Source organism: Tachysurus fulvidraco, chromosome 6 (assembly GCF_022655615.1).
Source record: "Tachysurus fulvidraco isolate hzauxx_2018 chromosome 6, HZAU_PFXX_2.0, whole genome shotgun sequence".
NCBI classification, from domain to species: Eukaryota; Metazoa; Chordata; class Actinopteri; order Siluriformes; family Bagridae; genus Tachysurus; species Tachysurus fulvidraco.
Genome location: NC_062523.1, coordinates 9,591,792 through 9,619,066, shown reverse-complemented (window position 1 = coordinate 9,619,066; position 27,275 = coordinate 9,591,792). Strand labels below are relative to the sequence as shown.

At 36.1% G+C, this 27,275-nt stretch overlaps 3 protein-coding genes and 1 long non-coding RNA gene across 5 annotated transcripts in view; 1 reads left to right on the top strand and 3 right to left on the bottom strand.

The window, feature by feature from the left end:
* Positions 1–2: 2 nt before the first annotated feature.
* Positions 3–2,502, bottom strand: LOC113645399. Of its 2 annotated transcripts, XM_027150944.2 has the most exons (6): positions 2,285–2,502; positions 1,748–2,040; positions 1,261–1,299; positions 1,002–1,133; positions 733–765; positions 3–487 (listed from the first exon to the last, which is right to left on the bottom strand). In XM_027150944.2, the coding sequence occupies exons 2-6, from the start codon at positions 2,025–2,027 to the stop codon at positions 243–245; spliced, it is 729 nt and encodes a 242-aa protein (XP_027006745.1). In that variant the 5' UTR covers positions 2,028–2,040; positions 2,285–2,502; the 3' UTR covers positions 3–242. The 2 variants fall into 2 exon arrangements, with proteins under 2 accessions (XP_027006745.1, XP_047671424.1); XM_047815468.1 differs by lacking the exon at positions 2,285–2,502 and having other exon boundaries at positions 1,748–2,278.
* Positions 2,503–5,738: 3,236 nt separating this feature from the next.
* On the bottom strand, positions 5,739–8,733 carry LOC113645400. The gene is made up of 6 exons (XM_027150945.2): positions 8,657–8,733; positions 8,106–8,398; positions 7,047–7,085; positions 6,788–6,919; positions 6,514–6,546; positions 5,739–6,223 (listed from the first exon to the last, which is right to left on the bottom strand). The coding sequence occupies exons 2-6, from the start codon at positions 8,383–8,385 to the stop codon at positions 5,985–5,987; spliced, it is 723 nt and encodes a 240-aa protein (XP_027006746.2). The 5' UTR covers positions 8,386–8,398; positions 8,657–8,733; the 3' UTR covers positions 5,739–5,984.
* Positions 8,734–11,294: 2,561 nt separating this feature from the next.
* On the bottom strand, positions 11,295–26,410 carry LOC113645376 (protein FAM171B-like). The gene is made up of 8 exons (XM_027150908.2): positions 26,076–26,410; positions 16,220–16,453; positions 15,702–15,794; positions 15,449–15,604; positions 15,183–15,353; positions 14,323–14,439; positions 14,088–14,211; positions 11,295–13,200 (listed from the first exon to the last, which is right to left on the bottom strand). Exons 1-8 carry the CDS (start codon positions 26,260–26,262, stop codon positions 12,048–12,050), a joined length of 2,235 nt encoding a protein of 744 aa, XP_027006709.2. The 5' UTR covers positions 26,263–26,410; the 3' UTR covers positions 11,295–12,047.
* LOC125141360 overlaps positions 24,848–27,275 on the top strand; it is an 18,042-nt gene continuing 15,614 nt past the window's right edge. Inside the window, exon 1 of the long non-coding RNA XR_007140711.1 lies at positions 24,848–24,934. This is a non-coding gene — a long non-coding RNA (uncharacterized LOC125141360). The remainder of the gene's footprint in view (positions 24,935–27,275) is intronic.

Genomic DNA, 27,275 nt, shown 5'->3' with positions numbered 1-27,275 from the left:
ACTGATGTTTATCGAATTTATTTTCCATCATAAGAATTTTGATTGATTTACATCTCATATTATGGCCCCATTTATAAAATATAAAAGTGTAAAACCATAGTAGGATCATATTTATTACTGATTCTCTACACAATGTAAATAAAACATCTTATAATGCTGTATAAAAAAAGCTGAGGTATGTGGTCTGTTATTTACTTGATGCAGCATCAATTAAGAAGGATTTTATATGCCTCAGTGAGCCGTTAGGCTGATTCCAAGTCCTCCATGACATCAGCTGCATGTTCATTCAATGCATCAAACAGACGCCTAGCAGCTGATTTGGTGGTTGTGTAATCCAGAAGTTTCCTCATCTTGGCCTGGTCAGTCTTCTCAGCTCGCACGTTTGCTGCCATTTCATCAGCAAGGCCGAGGTCATCAACGATTCTGTCAACGACTTTTACTTTATCAATTAGTTTGCTCCGGTTCGTCTTCAGAAATCCCTGATAGTCTAGAGTATGTAAAGAGGAGACAAAATTGGAAAAGAGAGAGACAGAGTATTGTGTGTAATTAGTCACAAATTTTATCATATATGAGCTTCATTACAAAAAAATCAAAAGGAAAAGTAGATAGGGAAGGAGAAATTCATGGTGGAATTGCTTTCTAAAAAAGGGTTTGGCATACATTGTACTTCCTGCCATATCGTTCTTTTTTTCGATTTAATGCTTTAAATGTTTTCAGTGGATCAGGAGTTACCTGTATTTCTTGGATTACTGTTCTGGGTCCTATCTGTAAAATATGAAAATGCACAAAGAAGAGTAAATTTAATTTATTTTCTAAATGTAAATGTGGAGCTGATGGATGAAGTTCAATCCTCTTAGACATTTTACTTAATGCTACTTGACGTGCTATAATCATTGCAACTGTACAATACTAAAAAGTACTTATATAGTGTTCTAATGTATATAATATTAAACACTGAAAAATGTACTGATATTAATATGAAAACTGAATATGTTATTTACCGTTTCTCATCACATCAGTGGTTTTTCCACTAGTTAGTTGTGTGTTTATATTGAGGTTATTTATTGTTGCGTCAATAATGACAGGGGTGCCAATACTGCTGCCAGAGCTCCCTGTGATATTCACTGAGCTACCTGTTGATAAAGAAAAGATTTGTGTTGTGTTAACTTCTAGTAAGCATCCACAAAAATGCACATGGTTTTGACTGGAATGGACATTTTATAAAATATTCAGGATGAAGGCTATAGTCATTAGACATACCTGAGCTTTGGGTAGAGTGCTGTGAATCTGCTTTTATTTCTGTGAGAAAGAGCAAAGAATATGTTGTGTGAAATAGTATTTAGAAAGCATATTATGTTTAGTTGTAATAAAGCTGTACAAAGAGCATGTAATATATAGATATACATGTTAACATGCAATACATGTTAACATGTATATCTATATATTACATGCTCTACATAAGTTTACATATATATCTGCACTCGACTATTTGAACAATTTCTACTCTTTGGACTTCTGTTAGATGCCAAACTGCATTTTGTTGCTGTGTACCTGTACTATGCAATGGCAATAAAGTTCTTTCTATCTATCTATCTATCTATCTATCTATCTATCTATCTATCTATCTATCTATCTATCTATCTATCTATCAGCAGAAAACTATGAAAGTTGACGTTGTGACTTCCTGGAGGATTGAATTGTGTTCATTTGAGTGTTTGCTGACTTTGAGAAGAAGAAAAATGGTTACCCGGGATCTTTACTGATTTTATCCAGTCCCGGAGCTCAGGGCTGCCTTCATTTACATCATCTTCATTCAGCAGGTCTAGGAAACCGACGCATACACGGTCTCCCTTTTGCACCATTAGGTCCAAGAGGTCCGTTATTAGTGTTCCGGGGTCTGAGATACTCTTCAGTTTCTGGTATTCGTCCATAGTGATAAGTTTCTTAGATTGTACGTGCTGCAGAATGAAATCGTCCCCACGTAGCCATTTAATAAGCTTCACCTTCTTATTTATGATCAGGTTCATTCTTCGAAGGATCCTGAAGGAGAAAAGTGTGTGTGTGTGTGTGTGTGTGTGTGTGTGTGTGTGTGTGTGTGTGTGTGTGTGTGTGTGTGTGTGTAAACGATTAGAAAAAACTCGAGCTGTGCACAATTCGGTAGTTATTAAAGTCAGTCAGTCTGTTTTCACTCGAGGGATGATACCAGCTTTTCTTTTTTGTTCTTCTTTCCTCAGTGCATTAGACGATGGCTAATGTATAATTATTAAAGTCTGTAAAGACTCACCCTTTTGCTGTTTGCTATGCCTGCTCCTGCTTGCTATGTCTTTTCCATAGATATCAAAACACTAGATGTCGCCTTGGGGTCCTAAAAATGCGTTAAAACCGCCGCCATGTTTGTACGGTGCTCCTTTACATCAAATGCATGGACGATGCCGGTCTTCTGTGCTGCGTTTGGTTGTTAAAACGAAAGAAATCTAAAAACCAGACAGCAAGGGATTACATTACACAAGTGAGAATGTGTTTTATGATATTGAATGTTAGGAAATCATATTTCTTCTTTCTCCGTTGATTTGTTTTAGTCTTTGGTTAACGACCGCAGCTAATCCATGCTAGTTACCCATTAGTTTTTGACAGCTAGGAAAACCGACAATGTTTGTAGATTCCGAAGCTCTTAATAAGGACGTTAAAAATTGACCCATGCTTTTTTGCTTAAAGGTGAAAAGACCCAACTTTATGTATGCTCTGTAAGATTCCCTTATCTGTCAAATATTTTATTAGATTGTCCTGGACTTAACACAAGCAGAATGCTCTTCTATCAAGTTACTTCACTTAAGGACATATTTAATGACATTATGCCTGAAGAGGTTTTGGATTTTTTTTTATCGTATGTTAATTAAAATAAAAAAATGTATAATATGACTTGCTGTTTATATTTGTTTTGTTTTTATTGCATTTATAGGATATTTGTGTTTTTGTAATTGAATTTTGCCATGAAAATAGCTTTTGATTGCTGACATGGTATTCCCAAGTGATAAACAGAGACGTCAGTCATGGACAAGTTGCAGGGACACTAAACACTTTTTTTTTAAATTGTTAATTCATCTGACTGTCCTGGAAGGATGTCACCAGTTAGGTTGACAGTGTAACACACAAGTTCAGCCCCAAAGTCAAACTTTGTTTTTTGTTTTGTTTTGTTTTGTTTTTTTGGTTTATGTGACTTTATTACATACTTATTTAATGTGGCAAAAGTATTGCGGGAAAATAATAAATAAAAGATTGAACAGTCTTTGGCACCTTAACTATCTAACTTTCACATTATGTTCCTCTTAAATTTGTGATTTGTTTCCACCTGCAAATTGCTTTGTGTATCATATTTAATAAACCAATACAATTTAAATGATGAAATTAACATGTATAGTCACACCATTGTAGCAGTGTTGCATACAGTAGGCTATAAGGTAAGTAGTGATTGTTCATTTGAAGTTTACTCAAGTGGAAGGATGTAACTAATAAACTTACATCTATTAGCACTATGCATTATATTGTGAAAAAGTCAATTATCTTAATATCAAAACCTTACATTTTCTCTGGACTTAATGATAAATACATGTCCGACCGTTGGAACGAACCAAAAAAGACTAGAAAATGGCATTCATGACGATTTATGGTGATTTTATTTCTTTGCCTACATTGACGCTAATGCATTAAGAAGAGGGGGTCCCCCGTATCAAGATGGCGGCTCAATTGACGCATTCGTTCCAATGTACTGCCCTATACAATGCGACATCTAGTGTATATATATCTATGATGTGTACAGTAAGCGTGAGGGTGGAGTTGACGTAATTTCCGGCGTGCGCTCTCTTTCGCGGCATTTCAATGCGTTGAGGGGAATGTTTTATCAGCTCCTCGAAAAAGTGTTTAAAAGTAGTTAATTACTTATTGTTTATGGATTTTCTGCATAAAATGTGATTGTTTAGTAACTTTTTTTGTTAAAACATTATTAATTCAAGTAAAAATATGTTTAATGTAAAGTGTGAATTCACGTATTGGCCACCATTACACGTGCAGTAGGCTGCTGAAACTCATTACATACACACCTAAGTTTTATCTATGTTCTGAGTCATACAGTTATGAGTGTGCAAAGTTGTATTTATTCTTAATGATCCGAGAGATTTACACGTATATAAATGTATCTGTAATGATTGACAGGCATTTCTCGATCAGACGTAATCCTGTTACTGCCTGATGGTGTCTGTTACATTTACATTTACATTTACAGCATTTGGCAGACGCCCTTATCCAGAGCGACGTACATAAGTGCTTAAATCTCTAACACTGAATACATTAATGCTGCTCACTAGGTTACATACTTAAGATACCGTGAGTTTAAAACATTTGTTCAAAGTTACAATGAAAAAGTGTCAAAGGTTTTTTTTTGTTTTTATTTATTTGTTTTTTTAAATGCAAAAGATAAGGAAAGAAGTGCTAGTTGAAGTGTTTCCTGAATAAGTAGGTCTTCAACCGCCGCTTGAAAATAGCCAGTGACTCGGCTGTCCGGACCTCTATGGGAAGTTCATTCCACCACCTTGGTGCCAGAACAGAGAAGAGTCTTGTAGTATACTTGCCTCTTACCCTGAGAGATGGTGGAACCAGTCGAGCAGTGCTGGTAGATCGGAGGTTGCGGGGTGCAGTGCGAGGAATGATGAGGGCTTTGAGGTAAGAGGGGGCTGGTCCATTTTTGGCTTTGTAGGCCAGCATCAGTGTTTTGAACCGGATGCGTGCAGCTACCGGAAGCCAGTGGAGGGATCGCAGTAGCGGGGTGGTATGCGAGAACTTGTTATGTTTAATACATGTGAGAGATCCTGAGAAGCCAAAAGTAAACCATTTGACAACTGCATCATGGTGTGAAGTCTCTTTAATTCTAAAAATATACAACGCAGAAGAAAACCCACTACATATATATGTATGTATGTATATAATGTATAATTGACTGCAGTTGTAATTATATCAACACCAGCAGTGTATTAATAACGCTAACTAACCTGGAATTAAGAGGAATGCATTTTTGCATTAAAAAATGACACCATATGACACATGAGTGTTCAAAGTGATTAAGTCCTGTCCAAATTGACATCCTAAATGCTTTTCATGTCCCCTAATGATCTTAATGAATTCTATGATTTATTCGAAATAAATCAAGTTGCCTAACATTTTAAAAAGTTTCAATAATTTTAGGCTTTATAAAAGTAATAAGTCAATGAATGAATGAATGAATGATGAAGGAATGGATGAGAATACAATCAGCCAAGTTTAGAAGGACCTAATGTAATTGTGCTGGTTCTGATATTATGTGTTACAATGATATGTACATCGATTTTGTACATTTGACAGCAACCAGTTTATAAATAAAGTGTGCTGTGTGATGCAGAGTGCTATATGCTAGGCTCATTTTCAGTGGACTGAACAATAATTTTATCCATTATAGCCTGATGGTGGTGTTGATGGTGATGATGATGCCATACTATAATTTTTTTATGTTTTAGCAGGATTATAAGGTAAATAGCACTTTGTAGAACACATAGCCACCTGATGGAGAGCGCTGGGATACTAACCAAGCAGGATCTGAAGCAGGCTACCGTCTGCTTGCTCTCATTAGTCACAATCACATTAGTCTGTTTAGATTAACAGTGTGCTTAACTGTGTGCCAGTTACATGGTGAGCAGTAAACCAGGAGACACTGATGTTTATCGAATTTATTTTCCATCATAAGAATTTTGATTGATTTACATCTCATATTATTGCCCCATTTATAAAATATAAAAGTGTAAAACCATAGTAGGATCATATTTATTACCGATTCTCTACACAATGTAAATAAAACATCTTATAATGCTGTATAAGAAAAGCTGAGGTATGTGGTCTGTTATTTACTTCATGCACCATCAATTAAGAAGGATTTTATATGCCTCAGTGAGCCGTTAGGCTTATGCCAAGTCCTCCATGACATCAGCTGCATGTTCATTCAATGCATCAAACAGACGCCTAGCAGCTGATTTGGTGGTTGTGTAATCCAGAAGTTTCCTCATCTTGGCCTGGTCAGTCTTCTCAGCTCGCACGTTTGCTGCCATTTCATCAGCAAGGCCGAGGACATCAACGATTCTGTCAACGACTTTTACTTTATCAATTAGTTTGCTCCGGTTCGTCTTCAGAAATCCCTGATAGTCTAGAGTATGTAAAGAGGAGACAAAAGTGGAAAAGAGAGAGACAGAGTATTGTGTGTAATTAGTCACAAATTTTATCATATATGAGCTTCTTTACAAAAAAATCAGCATCACCTGGGGTGATGCAAAAGGAAAAGTAAAAGATAGGGAAGGAGAAATTCATGGTGAAATTGCTTTCTAAAAAAGGGTTGTATTTGTACATTGTACAAGGGTTGTACATTGTACTTTCTGCCATATCTTGGTCTTTCTTTCGATTTAATGCTTTAAATGTTTTCAGTGGATAAGGAGTTACCTGTAATTCTTGGATTACTGTTCTGGGTCCTATCTGTAAAATATGAAAATGCACAAAGAAGAGTAAATTTAATTTACTTTCTAAATGTAAATGTGGAGCTGATGGATGAAGTTCAATCCTCTTAGACCTTTTACTTAATCCTACTTGATGTGCTATAATCATTGCAACTGTACAGTACTAAAAAGTACTTATATAGCATTCTAATGTATATAATATTAAACATAAAACTGAAAAATGTACTGATATTGATATGAAAACTGAATATGTTATTTACCGTTTCTCATCACATCAGTGGTTTTTCCACTAGTTAGTTGTGTGTTTATATTGAGGCTATTAATCTTTGCGCCAATAATGACAGGGGCGCCAATACTGCTGCCAGAGCTCCCTGTGATATTCACTGAGCTACCTGTTGATGAAGAAAGGATTTGTGTTGTGTTAACTTCTATTAAGCATCCACAAAAATGCACATGGTTTTGACTGGAATGGACATTTTATAAAATATTCAGGATGAAGGCTATAGTCATTAGACATACCTGAGCTTTGGGTAGAGTGCTGTGAATCTGCTTTTATTTCTGTGAGAAAGAGCAAAGAATATGTTGTGTGAAATAGTATTTAGGAAGCATATTATGTTTAGTTGTAATAAAGCTGTACAAAGTGTCAGTTATTTAATATTTTGAGTAAATGGGTAAATAGATGCAACCTCTTTGAATGCTGTTCTAATCTAATTTACTTTTATGTAGAAATAGCAAAATTATATTTAAATATATAATTTAAATGAATAGAAATAATATATATTTAAAATCAATCTGTTAGGTCGGGCAAACGGGTATCCTCAACCCTCATTCTGAACACTGGTATCCCACAGGGCTGTGTTCTGAGCACACTTCTGCCTGTTCACCCACAACTGTGCTCCTTAGCATAACTCCAATAGCTTCAACAAGTACTGTATAACTCCAACCTTCTACTTGTTCCTTTACAACAATGTATGCATTTTTTTTTAAAGCCATAGCCTTAGAACCATTTACTTGTACTTTTCAACAATGTCCACATCTCTGCACTGCTATAGCCTTTATATCAATTTACTGTACATATGTTTACATCTATCTATCTATCTATCTATCTATCTATCTATCTATCTATCTATCTATCTATCTATCTATCTATCTATTACATGCAGTACATGTTAACATATATATCTCTATATATTACATGCTGTACATATGTTTACATATATATCTCTGTATATATTACATGCTGTACATATGTTTACATATATATCTCTGTATATATTACATGCTGTACATATGTTTACATATATATCTCTGTATATATTACATGCTGTACATAAGTTTACATATATATCTCTGTATATATTACATGCTGTACATAAGTTTACATATATATCTGCACTCGACTATTTGAACAATTTCTACTCTTTGCACTTCTGTTAGATGCCAAACTGCATTTTGTTGCTGTGTACCTGTACTATCTATCTATCAGCAGAAAACTATGAAAGTTGACGTTGTGACTTCCTGGAGGATTGAATTGTGTTCATTTGAGTGTTTGCTGACTAAGAAGAAAATATTTGTTACCCGGTATCTTTACTGATTTTATCCAGTCCCGGAGCTCAGGGCTGCTTTCATTTACATCATCTTCATTCAGCAGGTCTAGGAAACCGACGCATACACGGTCTCCCTTTTGCACCATTAGGTCCAAGAGGTCCGTTATTAGTGTTCCGGGGTCTGAGATACTCTTCAGTTTCTGGTATTCGTCCATAGTGATCAGTTTCTTAGATTGTACGTGCTGCAGAATGAAATCGTCCCCACGTAGCCATTTTATAAGATTTACCTTCTTATTTATGATCAGGTTCATTCTTCGAAGGATCCTGAAGGAGAAAAGTGTGTGTGTGTGTGTGTGTGTGTGTGTGTGTGTGTGTGTGTGTGTGTGTGTGTGTGTGTGTGTGTGTGTGTGTGTGTGTGTAAACGATTAGAAAAAAATCGAACTGTGCACAATTCGGTAGTTATTAAAGTCAGTCAGTCTGTTTTCACTCGAGGGATGATACCAGCTTTTCTTTTTTGTTCTTCTTTCCTCAGTGCATTAGACGATGACTAATGTATAATCATTAAAGTCTGTAAATACTCACCCTTTTGCTGTTTGCTATGCCTGCTCCTGCTTGCTTAAAGGCATGTCTTACACGAGCCAGTTTCACTTTCACAATTTGTAGAAAAAAAATAAAATAAAACATTACCACCAGAGGTCGCTGTTTAACGGAATGGCTGAAAGCGACAAAACTTTATTTTTTCACATTGAAGTAATTATACTGACGTACCTGTCCCTTAGTGACACTTGTTTTCGGATTGTGTAGGAAACCCTTCCACAATCTCACTAAGGCTACCATGTCCAATCTTATCCACAAAGGGCCGGTGTGGGTAAAGGTTTTCATTCCAACCAACCAGAAGCCACACCTGAGTCCACCTGTTTAACCAGTCTGGTGTGGCTTCTGCTTGTTTGGAATGAAAACCTGCACCCACACCGGCCCTTCCCGGATAAGATTGCACACCGCTACTCTAAGGAATGTGTTCTAGTTTGCACGGGTTAGTTTGAAAACAAAAGCTCAACTATCAAAGTTGGTCTTACAGTACCTTGGCAGGGGTTGTCCTTCAAAGTCCCTCAGTCTTCTAATAAAGGACCCTCTTCATGTAATTCTACATAATCTGTTGTTTGAATCTTTAGAGGAAGGAGTCAGACTTAGACCATCTTGTCTTTTCAGGGTCTTCACAATGGGAGGCCTTGTTTTTATTAAAAGTAATACAGATAAATGTGTGTAATATATGAACAGTAAAATAAAAGAAAATTACAAATAAAATCTCATTCAAATAATCAAACAGTATTAGAATAAGTAAACGTAATTCATTCATTCATTCATTCATTCATTCATTCATTCAGTCATTCATTTTCTACCGCTTATCCGAACTTCTCGGGTCACAGGGAGCCTGTGCCTATCTCAGGCGTCATCGGGCATCAAGGCAGTGCCAACCCATCGCAGGGCACACACTCTCATGCACTCACACACTCACACACTATGGACAATTTTCCAGAGATGTCAATCAACCTACCATGCATCTCTTTGGACTGGGGGAGGAAACCGGAGTACCTGGAGGAAACCCACAAGGCACAGGGAGAACATGCAAACTCCACACACACAAGGCAGAGGCGGGAATCGAACTCCCAACCCTGGAGGTGTGAGGCAAATGTGCTAACCACTAAGCCACCGTGAACGTAACTAAAAAATGCAACAACAGTAACAAACCAAGAAACACTCCCCAAGTGTATGTCTGCGTTTGTTTTCTGATGCACACTAAATAAGCAGTGACTGAGTGTATCACGTACTGAGCTTGCCTACAATAGAATGCACACACAATAATTTTCAAGATGGAGCTTTTATACATTTTTCTCACTGTGACAACTAGACGTAGTTCTTTCTTCACATGGACACGTCTTACCATATCGAGTCTCGCTAACTTCATTGTGTGCATCAGTCTAAATTCTTTCACTTCCTGTAAGTTGCTAAATAATGCCATACACTGTATGGGTATATATGTGCAATTAAGTTCCTGCATCTGCTAAGCTGTGTTTACATATTGCTTGTATTTGCAGTTTCAGTATAGGTCAATGAACAGGTTGCTGTGTTCTTGATCTAGAGCAAAAGCAAACATCAAAAGCAAACATCACTATATGTGTGTGAAGCTTAATACAGTATACTATTGTTAAAGAATCCATGTTTAAAAGGTAAAGAAAAACTTTCAAAGTTCTCTTGAACTCCTGAAACATAAAACTTAATGAATTATTAATATTCTTCAGTCTTTTGACATCTTCTTCCAACTGTTTAGGTACAGTGTCTGAGCCTTAGTCAATTTCAGCAGTTGTTAATTTTCTTGTTTAGAAGTTTAAATCCTTCAGTTCACTAACCAATATTTCTAGTTTAAGGATCTTTTCATCCATTGTGGCGTGAGTAACTTCAAGTTCCATTTCACCTTTCTCTCTACAACATATACATTATTGCACAGTAAAAATCTTTCTTAATTCATATAACTTTGGAGGTTGTTGGTCAGAGCACAAGGTTAGCCATGATACAGTGCACCTGAAGCAGTGAATGTTAAGGGCCTTGCTCAAGGGCCCAACAGTGGCAGCTTGGCGGTGCTGGAGCTTGAACCTGATCTTCCAATTAAGAACCCAGAGCCTTAACCGCTTGAGCCCTGAGTCCACATGGTGATTGATAGATAGATAGATAGATAGATAGATAGATAGATAGATAGATAGATAGATAGATAGATAGATAGATAGATAGATAGATAGATAGATAGATTTATTGATTGATTTTTCCTGTCGAAAACAGCCTGCTATTATTAAATCCAATTTCCATGTCTTACTAAGGTCTTATTAGTTAGTTTGATTGGTCAGTTATGAATGGGCTTAATCCTAATGATTAGGCATACAAATAACAGCAACCTGGACCCAATATGTTCTGTTAGTGGAAAGTTCAGGAATAACCCAAATTAAACAGTGGTTCACTTTTGAGTGGTGACCTAATATTCAAATAATTCTATTATGTTTATGAATGAAATCTGTGCTGATAAATTTGTTTTGCAGTTAAACAAGACCCTGGCTCCAAAAGAGTTTTAAACTTTCAAGCATAAAAGCAGATTTTTCCCAGAGTGTAAACAGTGAATGTTAAAACTAATGGTGTTATCATGGCAACATACTTTACACAATTCAGCATATAGAAACAGTCATAATTGTTTATTTGCATATGGTAAACACATTGCAGTTGATAGGAAAGCAGAATAACACAAAATGTCACCATATGTGTTAAGCATGCAGTAAGCATTTTTATGTAGTTGTGGCATAAAAAAAAAACATCTTTCTGATCTAGCACCTGATCCTTAAGACTTATTTCCACAACTATTGCCTACAAAATGTCTCAAAGTACCAAAGATCATGTCCTCTTTTATGACCGATCATTAGAAATGAACTACTGTAAATGTAAATATAAAACAGTGCCCTTGTAATTTCATGTAATAGATTTTAATACTTTCAGCTTTCAGACTACTTTCACAGCAAATAGCAACCTGTATAATCAATACAAGCTTTGGATTAGAAAGAAAGAAAGAAAGAAAAGCTCGGAATTAAATATGTTCATTCAGCTATGGTGAGTTTTACAATGATGCATGGTACAATTTCAGTGTGAAATTATGTAGAGTAATAGTCTGTGTAAAAGTGATAGATAAATAAATAAAATAAATAAATAAACAAATAAATAAATAGAATCAACTATTGAACAAACCCATTACAGTTTAGGAAAAAGAATACATAACTTTGTAATATGTTTAACAGACAAAAAGAAAAGAAGAAGGTTTTTAAAATGAAGGCTTGTAGTAGTGGTTTGAGCAGATGGATATTTTATTTTAGGTTTGATGATGACAATGACAAAAACAATATATATTTTTTTACTTTTTACTTGAATGATTATACCTTTAGTTTAGCTTCATAAGTGGTTTTTCCTCCCTCAGGTGCCATGTGCTTTTTGGCTTTTCACTTGCCTTCTTGAGCCTTTGTACTCGAGGGCTTGGTGCACATTCACTGCCCTCATATGAAATGTCATCATCACCACATTTCTCCTTTGGCATGTAGGACACAGTTCTACTGCTGCCCTGGGGTGTGTTTTCTGGTGTGGAAGCTATGATTGTATCACTCTCACAGCTGCTAAGCTCTGCATCTTCGGTATAGACTGTCTGTGTGTGAGCCGTGTTTCTTTTGGGATAGCTCTGGCTCTTCTTTCGATGCTGCTCATTGAGGTCGACGCCTGAGTCCAGGCTGGTTTCATGACTGTCGTTGAGTAGGAGGTGACATTTATGAAGGTCTACGATGGAGTGGAAGACCTGTGCAGCAGGTTTTCCTTCCAGAGAAACAAACCAGGCTTTTGGATGAGGAAAGTGATTACTTTTAGACAGCTCCAGTAACGTCTGCTCAGAGCTTCCTTGATGAGTCCCACAGGAAGCATCTTTGCCTGTAGATTTGTTCAGGGTGTCTGGGACAGACACAGACTCCAACAAGCAGCCCCAGCCTTTTGCTCTAGGCTCTGCATATTTTGTCTCCCTTGTTCGAGCTTGCTGCTGAACCTCTGAGAGTAGCTCCATTGTTTGTAATGTTTGCTTGTTACCTTGTCTTTCTAAGCCATTGGTCTCGAATTCCTTCCTTGGTAGAGTAGCAGACCTACTTCCTGATGCTTGGTTTGATGATGTGCTGTGATGTGGAACCTGAATCAAAGCTACAGACTGGTTGTACAAACCTAAGCTTTCTGGAAACATATTTTCATGCAGAGAGACAGATATCACAAGTTCTCTACTGTCGACGTTCTGTGGCGTCTGTAAGGTTTTTGAAGACTCCCGTGGAAGTTGAATTTCTGCCTGGGCAGTTTTCCCCATGCTCCTATTGAGTTTACTTTTCAGCTCAAGCTGATTCCTCTTACTGACAGATGCAGCTGAATGATGCCTGTGTTTGCGAGATGTAGGAGCTTTAAAATAAATGTCCAACTGCTCGTTGCTTCTGCCTGTGGTCTGTTCTTTCTTCTGAGCCATTGTTTTTCGACTGTGGACTCGCTTTCTTTTTCGCTTACAGAGTGATTCTCTAAAGGGGAAAATAAATAAATAAAAAAATGACATAAATAAATAAAACACTGCAAAGACAATAAAAATTACATCCTGTTATAATTGTTCGCAGCACAAATTGTTTATTTCTGATCGTTTTTTTTTTTAAACACTGGACCGAATTGATTCATATTTTTAGTTCTTTTCAGGTTTGTGATGGTGAGATTTTGTCAGAAAAGCTGCTTTATGTATCCAGTCTTCCAAGCAAGGAAGGAAGAAACCATGGCAGAGCATGATGTTCTGGAGAAATAAACAGGAACCACTAATTAGAGAAGTGTAATATGGCATAACATACTGTAGAGTGTAGTTACATGTAGCACCACAATGTTGATTATTTTTTCCATAAACAACAAGTCCCAAAGTGTCCACGAAGTCCTCTATCCTCAAGATGTTCCTATGCTAGTAAACTTAGTTACAACTTTACCTCTATCTGTTCCAAAATGATAAATAAAGGTGTTCACCAAGTCGTCAAGTCAAGTCACCTTTATTGTCGCATCACCACAGCACATGTGCCATGGTGAGTGAAATTCTTGGGAGCGAGCTCCAGAAATTGCAGAACCATTTACATACAGTAGTTAAGAAACAGAAATTAGAACAATTTACAAACAGGTTAAAAAAATGTGGAAAATGCTTAGTACCATGTCAATGATCTATAAATCCATTTATATGGAGCATCCACCGTACAAGACCATTTATATATATATATATATATATATATATATATATATATATATATATATATATATATATATATATATATATATATATATATATATATATATATATATATATATATATAATCTTGAACACATTAATATAAACATTGCATGGAAATACCACTGAAAAATAGTATAATAATGACCATACCTACAATAGCATGACATCACCGCAAGGAATCCAACTGCAATGATTAAACCTCCTCCCACCACAGGAACAAGAAGGTATGCATTGTATGAAATGAAGTCCAGAGTGCTTTCATGTCCCATGTAACCTAGATTTTCAAGAATGACATGATCTGGTTATTTTTGGAAAAAATGAACAACTAAAGCCATACACTATAAATCTAACTGTTCTACATGTGCCAGAAAAAAAACATTTCTACCTGCAGATGAAGGAAATGGGGCAGCAATCCAATAGTCCAGATGAGGAGCCGTGTAGACCCAAACCAAGTGCCTGTTCTCCATCTGAACTTTTCCCAGACCACTATTCACCCATGCACCTGCATGGACAAAAAGACACGTAAATCATTTTATTCTAACCCTTTACTGTTAATAAGGGTACACCTCACCTACATAAGCTTTTCCAACAGAGGCAGATGTTATAAAGACAACTGTAATATGCTTTTAAAGTTTATTAGGTTTATGTTTGATGCCATGAAAGTTTAATGTAAGTTTAATGTAAACCAACCTTTAAATAAAGTATTACCATGATTTCATTCACAGCTTTCTGAAACAATCCAAACTTTAGTTTATAGAAGAAAGTATATAGTCACATAAGGATCTTCTGCCTTTACTAATAAGAAATGCACTATTAAAACACACATACACATTTGAATCCATTTCTATATAAGTCTTAATTTTTTATTTGGGTTCCTTCCTTGCTATTCTTTTCTTTCTATCTTTGCTATCAGTTCGATCTCTCTTGCCTTCCCTTCCTTCTTCCCCCAATCCCTTCCTTCCTTCCTTCCTTCCTTCCTTCCTTCCTTCCTTCCTTCCTTCCTTCCTTCCTTCCTTCCTTCCTTCCTTCCTTCCTTCCTTCCTTCCTTCCTTCTTTCCTTCCTTCCTTCCTTCCTTCCTTCCTTCCTTCCTTCCTTCCTTCCTTCCTTCCTTCCTTCCTTCCTTCCTCCTACCCACATCCTCAGGCAAATGCTCTTTTTTTTCTGCACCACCCTGGAGCCTTGCAGTAGTATTTCTAAGGCAGAACATAATTTACTGACTGTGATCGAATAAATATGAAACCTACCAATCGTTCTGTCAAACGTCCAGGCTGGGACAGTATAGGAGAGCTGTGACTGACTGCTTTCAGCGAGAGGCAGTGTGATCTGGACAGGACCTGATATCTGCACATCTATTCCATTACACAAGAGCTGAACACTAACTGCTGCAATTGGGTTTAACTCCACACTCTTATATCCTGTGAATATAAAACATACACACAGATATACATGCTCTAAAAACTGTTGATACAGTATAACTTTCACATCCATATTTTGGACAGTTCTATCCTACCTGACTTGCTCATGATGATGCCGGTGGTGTTGGGGAAAAAATGTTTCTCTGCAGGAAGACGAGGGACAGTCAGATAGGCTGTTAATGAGGAGATGTTGTTGTCTGGTAGGGAGAGCAGCCTCTTTGGGAACTGCACATTTGCAGGAGGCACAGTATCTGTGTATAACACATAATGTAGAGAGATTAACGTGTGTAGCTAGTAAGCAACTTGACCTGTATTAGAGTACATAGTACAGAAGTCATAGTTACTTACCAGACATCTTGCCTGTTATGACAACCAAATCTTCAAACAGCCAGATATTTCCATGGTTTTGGTAAAAAAGTGGCAGCGTTACAGATGAAAAAACTGAAAAACACAAAAACATCTCACATAACCATTAAATAAATGATACTATACTATGCACATAGTATCACTAACTTAATGATACAAAGTGCATAAGCTTCCAAAACTCTGCCATTAAAATTACCTGAACTTTGAGGAAAGATCACTTTAGTTTTCCTGGATCTGCTCATAAGTTTTTGGAGAATGCGCAAGTCGTACACATGGGCTTTAGGGCACTGCTCTTGCCATCATGCTCCATATGATACTTAAAGGATGATGTCACAGTGACCCAAGTTACGTTTAATTTATTTAAATAGAAATGGACACCCAAAACACCTTTGAGCCAAATATGAGCCAAACACGTAAGGTGATTATTCCCACAAATATCATTCTACTCCATTCACCCTGCTCAAAAAACTCACCCATGGTAACACATTGTTTTTACTTACTTGGTATTTTGGTGGTTTTCCACAGCAGTGGGGTTTGGATGTAGCCATCTTTCCTGGCCACCAGCATAAGAGGCCAGCTGTGTGTGTATGGCACCTTGAGCACGGTGACTCCGCTAATGCTGGTCTTGGTGGAATTGATGAGTGTGTAGTTTGCAAACACTTCCACTGTTGCATGGCTCAGGGGCTGCTGGCTCACCGCATTCTTCACCTGTACCTTGAGGGTGAACGTCGGCTCTGGAGCAACAGAATCGTGGTTAGAGATTTGTTCATGAATTTTAAACCACTTACAGTATATACATGCAGTCAGTATGATTCTGGTCTTTGCGAGTTCATTGCCAATTGGTAACACTTGGGATACGAATGATAAATTTTCCTTTAGTTTTCATTGTGGCCTAAACTTTTTTTTTTTAGGTTTATTTTTTATTTTAATTTTTTAAGTGTGAATAAAAAAAAGTAACATCCCATTTAGTATACAAAGCATTAAGACTGCATCAACATAGCCTTAATACTGCCCTTCTTGTGTATCTTTATTCTGTTGTAATCAGCTTGTTTGCTCGGATGCTTTAGGTTGTGTGTGCATAAAGATGCTCTACAAATGAACCCATTAGCTTTCTAAATGGATTCCAAAGACACGATACCCTAAACACAAATGGGCCCTGCTATTAGGCTAAAAGCTGAGTAGATGTGAGATCAACAGTAATGCTCCAGTGATGCCTACACTAGCAAATTCACAAAACCTTCAAAAATAAATTAATGCTATTTATTTATTTATTATTTATTTATTTAAATGCTCTACTTAGACAGTCACTAAAGGGAAAAAATCATACTATGCCCACACAATCAAGTCAGATACCATGCCTTAGTTTCATTTTGCCCTTTTCACTCTCTGTAATTCTTCAATTAGTCACTGTTCCTCCTGCTCATATCATAATTGTCATGATCAAACCAAGATATAGTATTGCTAATGTGTTTAGTCCCTCCAGCACTTACATTGCATACACTTTTACTTGCAGATTTGAAATTGTCTGTCTTTTGTTACCTCAGAGCTGTGACGTAGCCACACAGAGATGAGGAAATCTACTAAATAAAGTAACTTATCAGCATAACCGCATAGGTATTGCTTTGTGCTTATGTATGTTGTATGTCAGGTGAATGCAAGAATAGCAAGAATTTGTTATTAAACTGTTCAAAGTACAATCTAAAGTCAAACAATCATAATGCCATAAAATATCTTTAAACCCAATTTCCAGAGAATAATTATGTAAAGAAATCTGTGAAATTTATTTGTGATAACAGTTATGAACATTCCTATTTGTCTGTGTCTTATATGCATTAATATGCACCTTTAAAGCCATTTTTTTGCTTTGCATTCATGTTTAAAGACCTCATGACATTTCATGACTAATTTTACCCAATGCATGGATATAGCAGAATGCTTAAACTAAGCGGAAAGGTTAGATATCGTTACAATCTGCCTGCTGTGTCATGATCATATCATAACATGATCATAACATCGCATCAAAAAGTAAATTTTATTTATAAGAATTCACTATTATAGCTTTGTACTTGAGAGGAACTTTCTCGTTCAACAACGTGCTTTTGTTAAAAAAAAAGCATTTTCAGCAGCACTTTTTGATCTCTACATTGATTTCGAATACAACAACAAAATCCACAGTAAATGGTAAAATCTATGAGATGAAGCATTGAGATTTAGAGACTCTAAAAACCCAGAGAAGAAAAAATAATTTGTGAGAGATAAATTACTCTGAAACAAACACTGAACTGTTAAGCCAACGTTTGGATCATTTAGATGCTCTACGATTTCCCACAGAGTAATGAATAGCTGTGAATTAGTCTTTCAGCACAATAGTTTTTAAACTCCATCTCACTGATGTATGAAATTAATAATAAACAAAGTGAATGATTTCTTCCAAATGCTCCAAATGGCCACAGTGTTGACATTAGTATTGATTTTATGTGAATTTTTCACACTACATGGCTTTTATAATGAACCCAAATTGGAAGCCGTTCATCATACTGTAGTTGCACTAGTCTCCTATAAGAGGTCAGAGGCAGAAAATACTTATGATTAATGCATGGACAGATATTTCTGTGTATTGAGTAAAAGGCATTTCCCAGTGGATCTGAGGCATTTGAGCTCCATATACATTAAAAAAATGCAAACTCATCAATTTTTCACATGGCCAGCATAAAAAAAGCAGCAGAGGAGCACTCTGAATGTCAATAAAATGAACACAAAAGTCAGTTAATGAATCCTGTGAGACTATTAACGGATTATAAAATCGTATGGATGCAGTCACAGAGTTTCAGGCTTGTTAGACCTAATCATGACAGTATTTAAAAAATAATAATATATAAATATGCCGAGTTAGTTTGAATGAGATTTTGTTGACATCTCGAGGGGACGAGATAACAAAAAAAACCTGTACATCAAAAATCGTGTAGAATAAAAATAGTATGAGAGAAATAGAAATAATAAAAATAACAGCAACAATAAAATGAACCAAGGTGTAAGCTAGAGTTCTCTCTCTCTCTCTCTCTCTCTCTCTCTCTCTCTCTCTCTCTCTCTCTCTCTCTCTCTCTCTCTCTCTCTCTGCCTGTGTGTTTGTGTGTTTGTAGTTGCACAATATCTTTAATATTTATACATGTGCAATATCAGTACTGCTGCATTGTGGAAGCTGCTGGATGATGGAATGAATTGCAATTTTTTGCTATTCACAATGCAGTTTTGAAGTTAATGTTTCAAATACATGAAGATATGGAATCCCAGGCTACCACTGTTCACTTATGTACCAAGTAAAGATGCGACATAAACAGCACTCTAACACCACTGAGCTGAGGATCCCTTTAGCTCCTTCATAATAATCTCTGACCTGTTTGTTCCTATCCCAGAATAATGTTTATCTATCTATCTATCTATCTATCTATCTATCTATCTATCTATCTATCTATCTATCTATCTATCTATCTATCTATCTATCTATCTATCTATCTATCTATCTATCTATCTATCTACAGTATCTACGTTTGCTACACTCCCTATCCACTTTAACAGGAACACCTCTACACTTGCTCATTTAAGTGGTTATCTTATGGCAGCAGCACAATGATAATTATATAGATTATCATACTGCAGTTGAGAAACAGACCGAGTCTCACATCACATTAATGTTCACGTCATACATCATAATGGGAGAGAAGTGTGATCTCTGTGACATTATCTGAGGCTGGTTTGAGGATTTCAGATTTATCTATTCTCTTGGGGTTTGCACAAGCAGTCTCTAGAGTTTACACAGAATGGTGTGTGTGGAGTGTGTTGGGGTGAGGTGGTGTGTTACTGTGTGAGAATCAGTTCTTATGAGTGGAAATGCTTCTTGATAAGAGCTGTCAGAGGAAATGGCCTGGTTGATTTGAACTGCCAGGGAAAATATAGTAATTCCTAGAGTCTCTCTTTATAACTGCGCTGAGCAGTACTTCATGAAATGCTTAAACCTGATTTGGTGCCAACAATTATTGTACCACAACCAAGAAAAAATATTCGACTGTAATTCAGGTTTGATGTCATAGAATTTGATGTTATTAAAATACGGCTAAAAATTCCAGCTTCCCAACGTAAAGTATTTCCCTACGTCTCTGAGCTCAAGTCTGTGAGATTTTATAATTTTAATGACTTCTGATAATGTTCAAATTCATTCATTCATTCATTCATTCATTCATTCATTTTCTACCGCTTATCCGAACTTCTCGGGTCACGGGAAGCCTGTGCCTATCTCAGGTGTTTTTGGGCATCAAGGCAGGATACACCCTGGATGGAGTGCCAACCCATCTCAGGGCACACACACTCATTTGTTTAAAATCATGTATAATTTAATTCCTTCTTGAGAGTGACTGACATAGGCTACATCTAGCTCAATAAAAAAGCTCTAGTAATCTCTATAGAAGCTTGAATGTGTATTGAATCAGAAATCTGATAAACATCCAAAAAAATTATATATACATGGAACATAATTTATCACTTCAGCTTTAAGGAACCATTCATACAGTGTTGTGAAAAAGTTTTGTCCCCCTTCCTGATTTTTTATTTTTTTGCACATTTGTTTTGCATGTTTCAGATCATCAAACAAATTTAAATATTAGTCAAATATAACACAAGTAAACACAACATGGCCACATGGCCCTGTGTGAAATTTTTCACACACCCACCACCCCGACCCCGACCCCGACGACTCATCCAAGATGTCAAAAAAGACCCCATAACAAAATCCAAAGAACTGCAGGCCTCACTTTCCTCAGTTAAATTCAGTGTTAAATTCCTCAGTTAAATTCATGCACCATAAGAGACTGGGCAGACTTGGCCCGCATGGCAGAAGTAAAAGACGAAAACCTCTGCTGAGCAAAAAGAACATAAAGTCTCATCTCAGATTAGCCAGAAAACATATTGATGATCCCCAAGACTTTTTGGAATATAGTCTGTGGACAGACGAGACAAAATTTCAACATTTTGGAAGGTGTGTGTTCAATTACATTGGGGATAAGAGTAACACCGCATTTCAGAAAAAGAAAATCACACCGACGGTAAAATATGGTGGTGGTAGTGTGATAGTCTGGGGCTGTTTTGCTGCTTCAGGACCTGGAAAACTTGCTGTGATAAATGGAACCATGAATTCAGCTGTCTACCAAAAAATCCTGAAGGAAAATGTGCGGCCATCTGTTCGTGACCTCAAGCTGAATCGAACTTGGGTACTGAAGCAGGACAATGATTGAAAACACACCAGCAAGTCCACCTATGAATGGTTAAAGAAAAACAAAATGAAGACATTAGAGTGGCCAAGTCAATGTCCTGACCTGAATCCTATTGAGATGCTGTGGCATGACCTTAAAAAGGCAGTTCATGCTCGAAAACCCTCCATTGTGGCTGAACCACAACAATTCTGAATGATGAGTGGAACAAAATTTAGGAAAGCTGTGCTGCAGTGAGATGGACATATATATGATAAAAAAAAAATAAATAAATAAAAATAAAAATAATAATCAGTTTAGTTTGTAATGCAATCCTGGATGTCTGAGATACTCTTGCACCAAAGTCAGAATGGAATCTTTAAACGTGCTTTTCTTCCTTTTTACCTTTGCGCTATCCAGACTTTAAACTGTTAGAACATCACATGACTTTTAAAAACCCCTATGAAATTTCTCTTTATATAATCAAAAACTGTATCAGAGCATGTGTGTACCTTAGATGGAGGTTTATAAGAGATGACTTAAGTCCACTTTATACATCAAACAAACTTTGCCTTGTGTTTTATTAGAGGTTATATATTCGTAATTAATCGATTTTTTCCAGTCATGATCAGCAAGCATGCTCTGTGATGATATTTCATATTTAATATACCATTACTCTTACTGAAGATGCAATCTTGCTGACATAAGGCATAATAAATAAGCCTTGGGGTAGAATGATGACGTGTTACTATAATCCTACTAAATTTCATGGAGCTACAGTGAAAATATGAGTGACATGCATGGTACATAGCCTTTGTGTAAAGATGTCTGGTCAATTTGTAGGGTGAAAAATCCAGTGCTGAATATATTTTTAGTCTATCTATAAGTTATTTCATAGCTTTTCCTGCCTTTTTTCTTAACAACACCAAATGTGTGTTGATATCCTGACAGTGCTAAATGCCTTCCTTGATACCTTATGCTTGGTACTATGTGTTTCAGTTAGCAACTAGCCATCCTAGCCTTGGTGTAACATTGCGGTGCTATCAAGAAATGCTTTTACGTTTAATTGCATTTAAATGGCCTGAGTGCTAAGTGGTAGGTGAATGCATGCTCTTATTTGGTTAGCACAGGTCTGCCTCCTGCGTTTTTTTTTTCTTTTAAAAAAGCTAATCGAAAGCTCTTTTGCTTTGTTTTGCATGTGTATAATGGAATATAGGTTAACTTTTGGTCCATATGTATAGTGTTCTTGGGAATAAGAAATTGGAAAGTTGCCTCATATAGTAACAAGATGAGACTGAGCACATTTTCCTGACTGACGTAACTGTATACAGGCATTCTGGTGAAGAGCATGAAGAACTCCTAAAATGCCATGAGCACTATAAAATGAAAGGGCATCCATTTCAAAATAGGTTTTAACTGGCCTACTTTGATTCGTTGTCAGGACAAGATGAGTTATGCTGTATCCTTAGGCTAAACCAATGCTAGGTTGGACTGGGGATCATTTATTTGCACATAGATAAAAAAAACAAAACAATATATATAATGCATTTAATGCAAAGATTCCTTGTTTTTACAGAAATCATGATCTTTATTTAGCTAAAATGATACACATATCTACTCACGCTTTACTGTGTATTGTAGCGCTTTGATACATAAGGAGTGGAGACGTTCCTTCCTGCTTTATAAACCCTATCATACTGTAGATCAGGAAATCAATATTACTAAAGTGCTCTCATATCAATGCAGCTCACCTAAGGAAATAACCAAATCCAGTATAATCCACTCTGATCTCATCTTCAGTGGAAAAAGATATTCAGTGTAATTTAAGTAAAAAAAGCAATCTAGCATAATTGACATTTCGCTCTTATTTCATCCAGATAAACAGGATGGATTGATTTACCAAATTTTCTTTCTTTTACACACATTTATGTTCATAGTTTGACAGCAGTTTGGCTTAGAAGCATTATACATCAATACAAATGTATATATATATATATATATATATATATATATATATATATATATATATATATATATATATATATATATATATATAAATTCTAATAATTCTAGGTTTCTATTTGAATTTTCATATAACACTGTACTGGCAGTCTAAAGTATTTGGTTTAAAACTGCATGACTTGCCACCACCAGAAACAAATTCTTCATTCTTTGTAAAATTGTTCATTGTTTTATTACAGACCTCCTTTCAAATATCTCAACAGATTTTCATGCACAGGAACCCACTCACACATGACATGAATAAATCATTAACCTCAGACTGTATCTGAGGACTGTATCACATGTACAACACAATCTTGAGCACACACACTCACAAACACGGAATTTGCTGTCAGTGAAGATGAAAGCACGCTAATAAGCATGGGTTTGGATTTCTCAAGCACATTGTTTATAAAGTCACTTGCACTGCTAGAACATGAAAGTTTTCGTGTTGACAAGACAGTTTTGTAGCACTTTGTTGGTTGAAAAATCAACTCTGAACTCATGTCAGATATTTTATAATACAGAGAACTGCACTCAGTAAGCACTTTATTAGAAAAAACCATTATCTACTGAGCCATTCAGGGGAAAAATGTGATTTCAGTTTTTCATTTGAAAAATGTGATTTCAGTTTTTCATTCATACATTTGATGCAAAACAATTTCTAATTTACTCTGCATGGTGCAATAAAGAAAAAACATCACACTGTGAGGCTCAGGGAACCAATACCAGACTGTGTCGAGCTAACAGAAATGCTACAGTAACTCAGATATCCATTCTATTCAATTGTGATGAGCAGAAAATGATCTCAGGATGCACATGTTGAACCTTGAGGTGAATGGGCCACAACAGCTAGAACAGAAAGCTTAAGCTGCAGCATGATAATCTATATCTAATCTATATATCTAAATATATAAACTGTTGTAATGGGATATGCCTGATTGCTTCATCCTGCAAAACTGAAGCTGCAAATAACACACGAATTCTAGCATTACATGGAGATCCTTGTAAGCATTCATTAGGTAGCCATAGTAGTGTCTTATGTCTTATACTTATGAATGATTAGGTTTAATAACTAGTGTAATGTTATTCACTAAACACTGCTTGGCATATTTAAATACAAGCGTTTTAATTTAATAATTGAATTTAATAATTTAAACGTTTAGGTCATTGATTTGATCATTTATGTTTTTATGATCTGGTTGAGGATGGGTTCGATTCCAGCATCATACAGCAATCAGAGGAGCAATTGCATATACATGGAAGACTTGGATTTAAGACTATTGTTGTAAAGGATAATGGAGTTAATTTGAAAGCTTCACTGTACAGCATTGTAAAAACAGCAGATGGAGAAGAGAGCAGGAGGGAACGGTCTGGCACACACAGGCTATGCATTGAGCTGTTTCCTGTATGAAAGAACATTCAGCCTCACTGATGCATTGGGCCAAAATCCAAAATGATTACATGACTGTTAGTCATGCAGTATGCAGTCTTTAGTCTGTTCACCAAGTCAAGTCATTATAAACATCCAGCAATCTTAGCAATGAAATTATTAGTGCTGAACAATGTAACAATGCATTTATGTGGGCAAACTATTACACACACACACACACACACACACACACACACACACACACACACACACACACACACACACACACACACACACACACACACACACACACACACACACACACACACACACATTAAAAAGTGTCTTATTTGTACTTTGACTGGACTTTGTTTGCTTAGTCTCCTCCAAAGGCATTTTGGGATCATTTGAGGATAATGAAATCATTAAATCAGATGGAGAAGCCAGTAAACACATTAACTGGATCAAGTGAAAGTACACAGTAACGCAAACACCGATCACTTTTAATTAAGGTCGTACTTGTCAGGAACATTCTATGAAAAAATGCAGCAAGTTTATAATAGAACAAACAAATAAAGACACTTTTACTACTCGGGAACCAGGTAAGATAAGAACAGTCTGGTTTTATATTTAATACCCCATGGTGGTGATAGCTCTAGGAGTTTTTCCACACACAGTGCAAAGCATGATGTTGATTGTGGAACTTCTATTAGTTACTCTGTAGAAAAGTATCTACAATTTAAAGTTGGTGAAATGCAACAGGATTACATAAGAACAAGTTATAACATTGTATGTAAAATATAAATATCTACAATAAAAGTATTTTCCTTTTAAATATTGTGTTTTAGAAATCTGTTTAAAATAGTTTGAAACTTATCCCATCAGTGTGCATTTGGAAATAAGAAGGTACTGGTATCTGGCTCATATTGGCCTGAAACACTGGATCAGTATCAGGTAATCCAATCTAAGATGAAATGTGTAATACAATAATATCAGGATAATTCACTTCTGTCTAATGATGTATTATATTCCATGTGATGGGAACTGACTGTATTGTTTCAGTATCTAGTATCTGTCAAATACCCAGAGCTCTAATATTGTGCTATTATATTGAGGTGAGAAAACATTATTGTTGCTTTCTTAAAAACAAGTTTCATAAATAGTGTGTGTGTGTGTGTGTGTGTGTGTGTGTGTGTGTGTGTGTGTGTGTGTGTGTGTGTGTGTGTGTGTGTGTGTGTGTTTGTGTGTGTGTGTGTGTGTGTGTGTGTGTGAGAGTGATGGTCCATTTATGAGACTGTCCAAAATTTCTGTTCATTATGAAAGAGCATATAAGAGCTTATAACAGTAACAAAATGATGATCTGATAGTGGATAAAGTACTAGCACACACCCACACACTTATTTTCTAGTTTTGATTTCTACCACAATATTACTTAGTAGAACTTTCCAAGATTTGTTGAATAATAAAGGGTAAAATATAAAATCTGTGTGCATTGAGAGATCAGGTCAGATGTCTAAAGACTATTGGCTGAGTCCCAAATGGACATTAGATACCTAGTGTAATCACTAACGTTGAAGACTGACATCATCTCTTATCCCTGTGAGAGTCTCCTGTTTAGAGTAATACACTTTTACATTAAGTTTAAAGTCATCTGAGGAACAGAGAAATAACCTAGTTCCAGTAACCAACCATAACACTTCCTGGTAAAATTGTAATACACAGTAAGAGACATGCAATACCTACCTCTTTGGCCAAAGAGCCCTCCATCCTGATGGTTCTGGTGGTTGTGATGGAATGCCAGTTGCTCCTGAGTGCTTTTGGTAAGGGTGAGGTTGGCAAGGACTGAGTCTTTAAAGCCAGCAGTGACTCTACCATCCTTACTGAATATAAACAATGTCAGCAAAAACAAGAACGTGATTATCTTGTCCATGGCAGAAGAAAAGGTAATAGCGAGACATAGTTGTGAGAGAAGTGCTATAACAGCAGACAGCAGTCTATTCCTGATTCCTCCATTTGGATGTATTGGAGTGTGTGTGAAAGCTGAGTAAACATGGTTTGGTTTGTAAATGAATGCTACTGGAATCTGTTCACTGATGGAGGGAGGGAGGAATGGATCGTGGGAATGATGGCATTTTAGGATTCCATCTACTGGTTCAACTTTGCAATTACAACCTTGTACAGCTTCAAGCTAAATGGTAATTACAATTTCACTATCATACAAATTATGTCTAATAATAGTTTTAATTTTGCATCATATAAAAGGTGGCTTTAAAAACACAGTAGTGATAATAAGGATATTATGAGCAATAACAATAGCAATAAAAGTACAAAACAATTAGCAATTAAAATAAAGAAATATCTGACCAACTCTGTTTTCTTAATTTTTTGGTAAATCTAATATTTGATAGCCTTGTTAGGAATGCATAGTGTGCTAAATTGAGTCTTTTGAAAGAATAAACATTATGTTTGAAATATAGAATAATATAGTGCATAGTACAAGAAACTATATACAGAATGCAATTTAAATTTAGCCAAGAATTATGAATATGACATGAATGAATGCATTTTAAATGTATACAGGGCTGTTGCAAACACAGTAATGTTGCCATTTGAATGAATTTCCTCTGACAATATAAATGAAAATTCAATATAAACTACTTTAGTAAGCTGCAAGAACATCTTTAAAATACATTCATAGATTCAACAAAATTCACAAGACTGTAACTATACTGGTGCAATAAACATCATTCTTTCAAAAAGATATTCCCTCAATCTGTGTTTTATTGTGGAGAACGCTGTCTAACACCCAAATTCTAATCTCTCAATTCAACTAGGTGTTCTGCTGAGTTGAGATTTAGTGACTCTGAAGGTCATTGAATACGATTTACATAATTTTTCCCTTCATTAAAACATTCAGTATACCCTAATGCTCTGTGGTTGAGG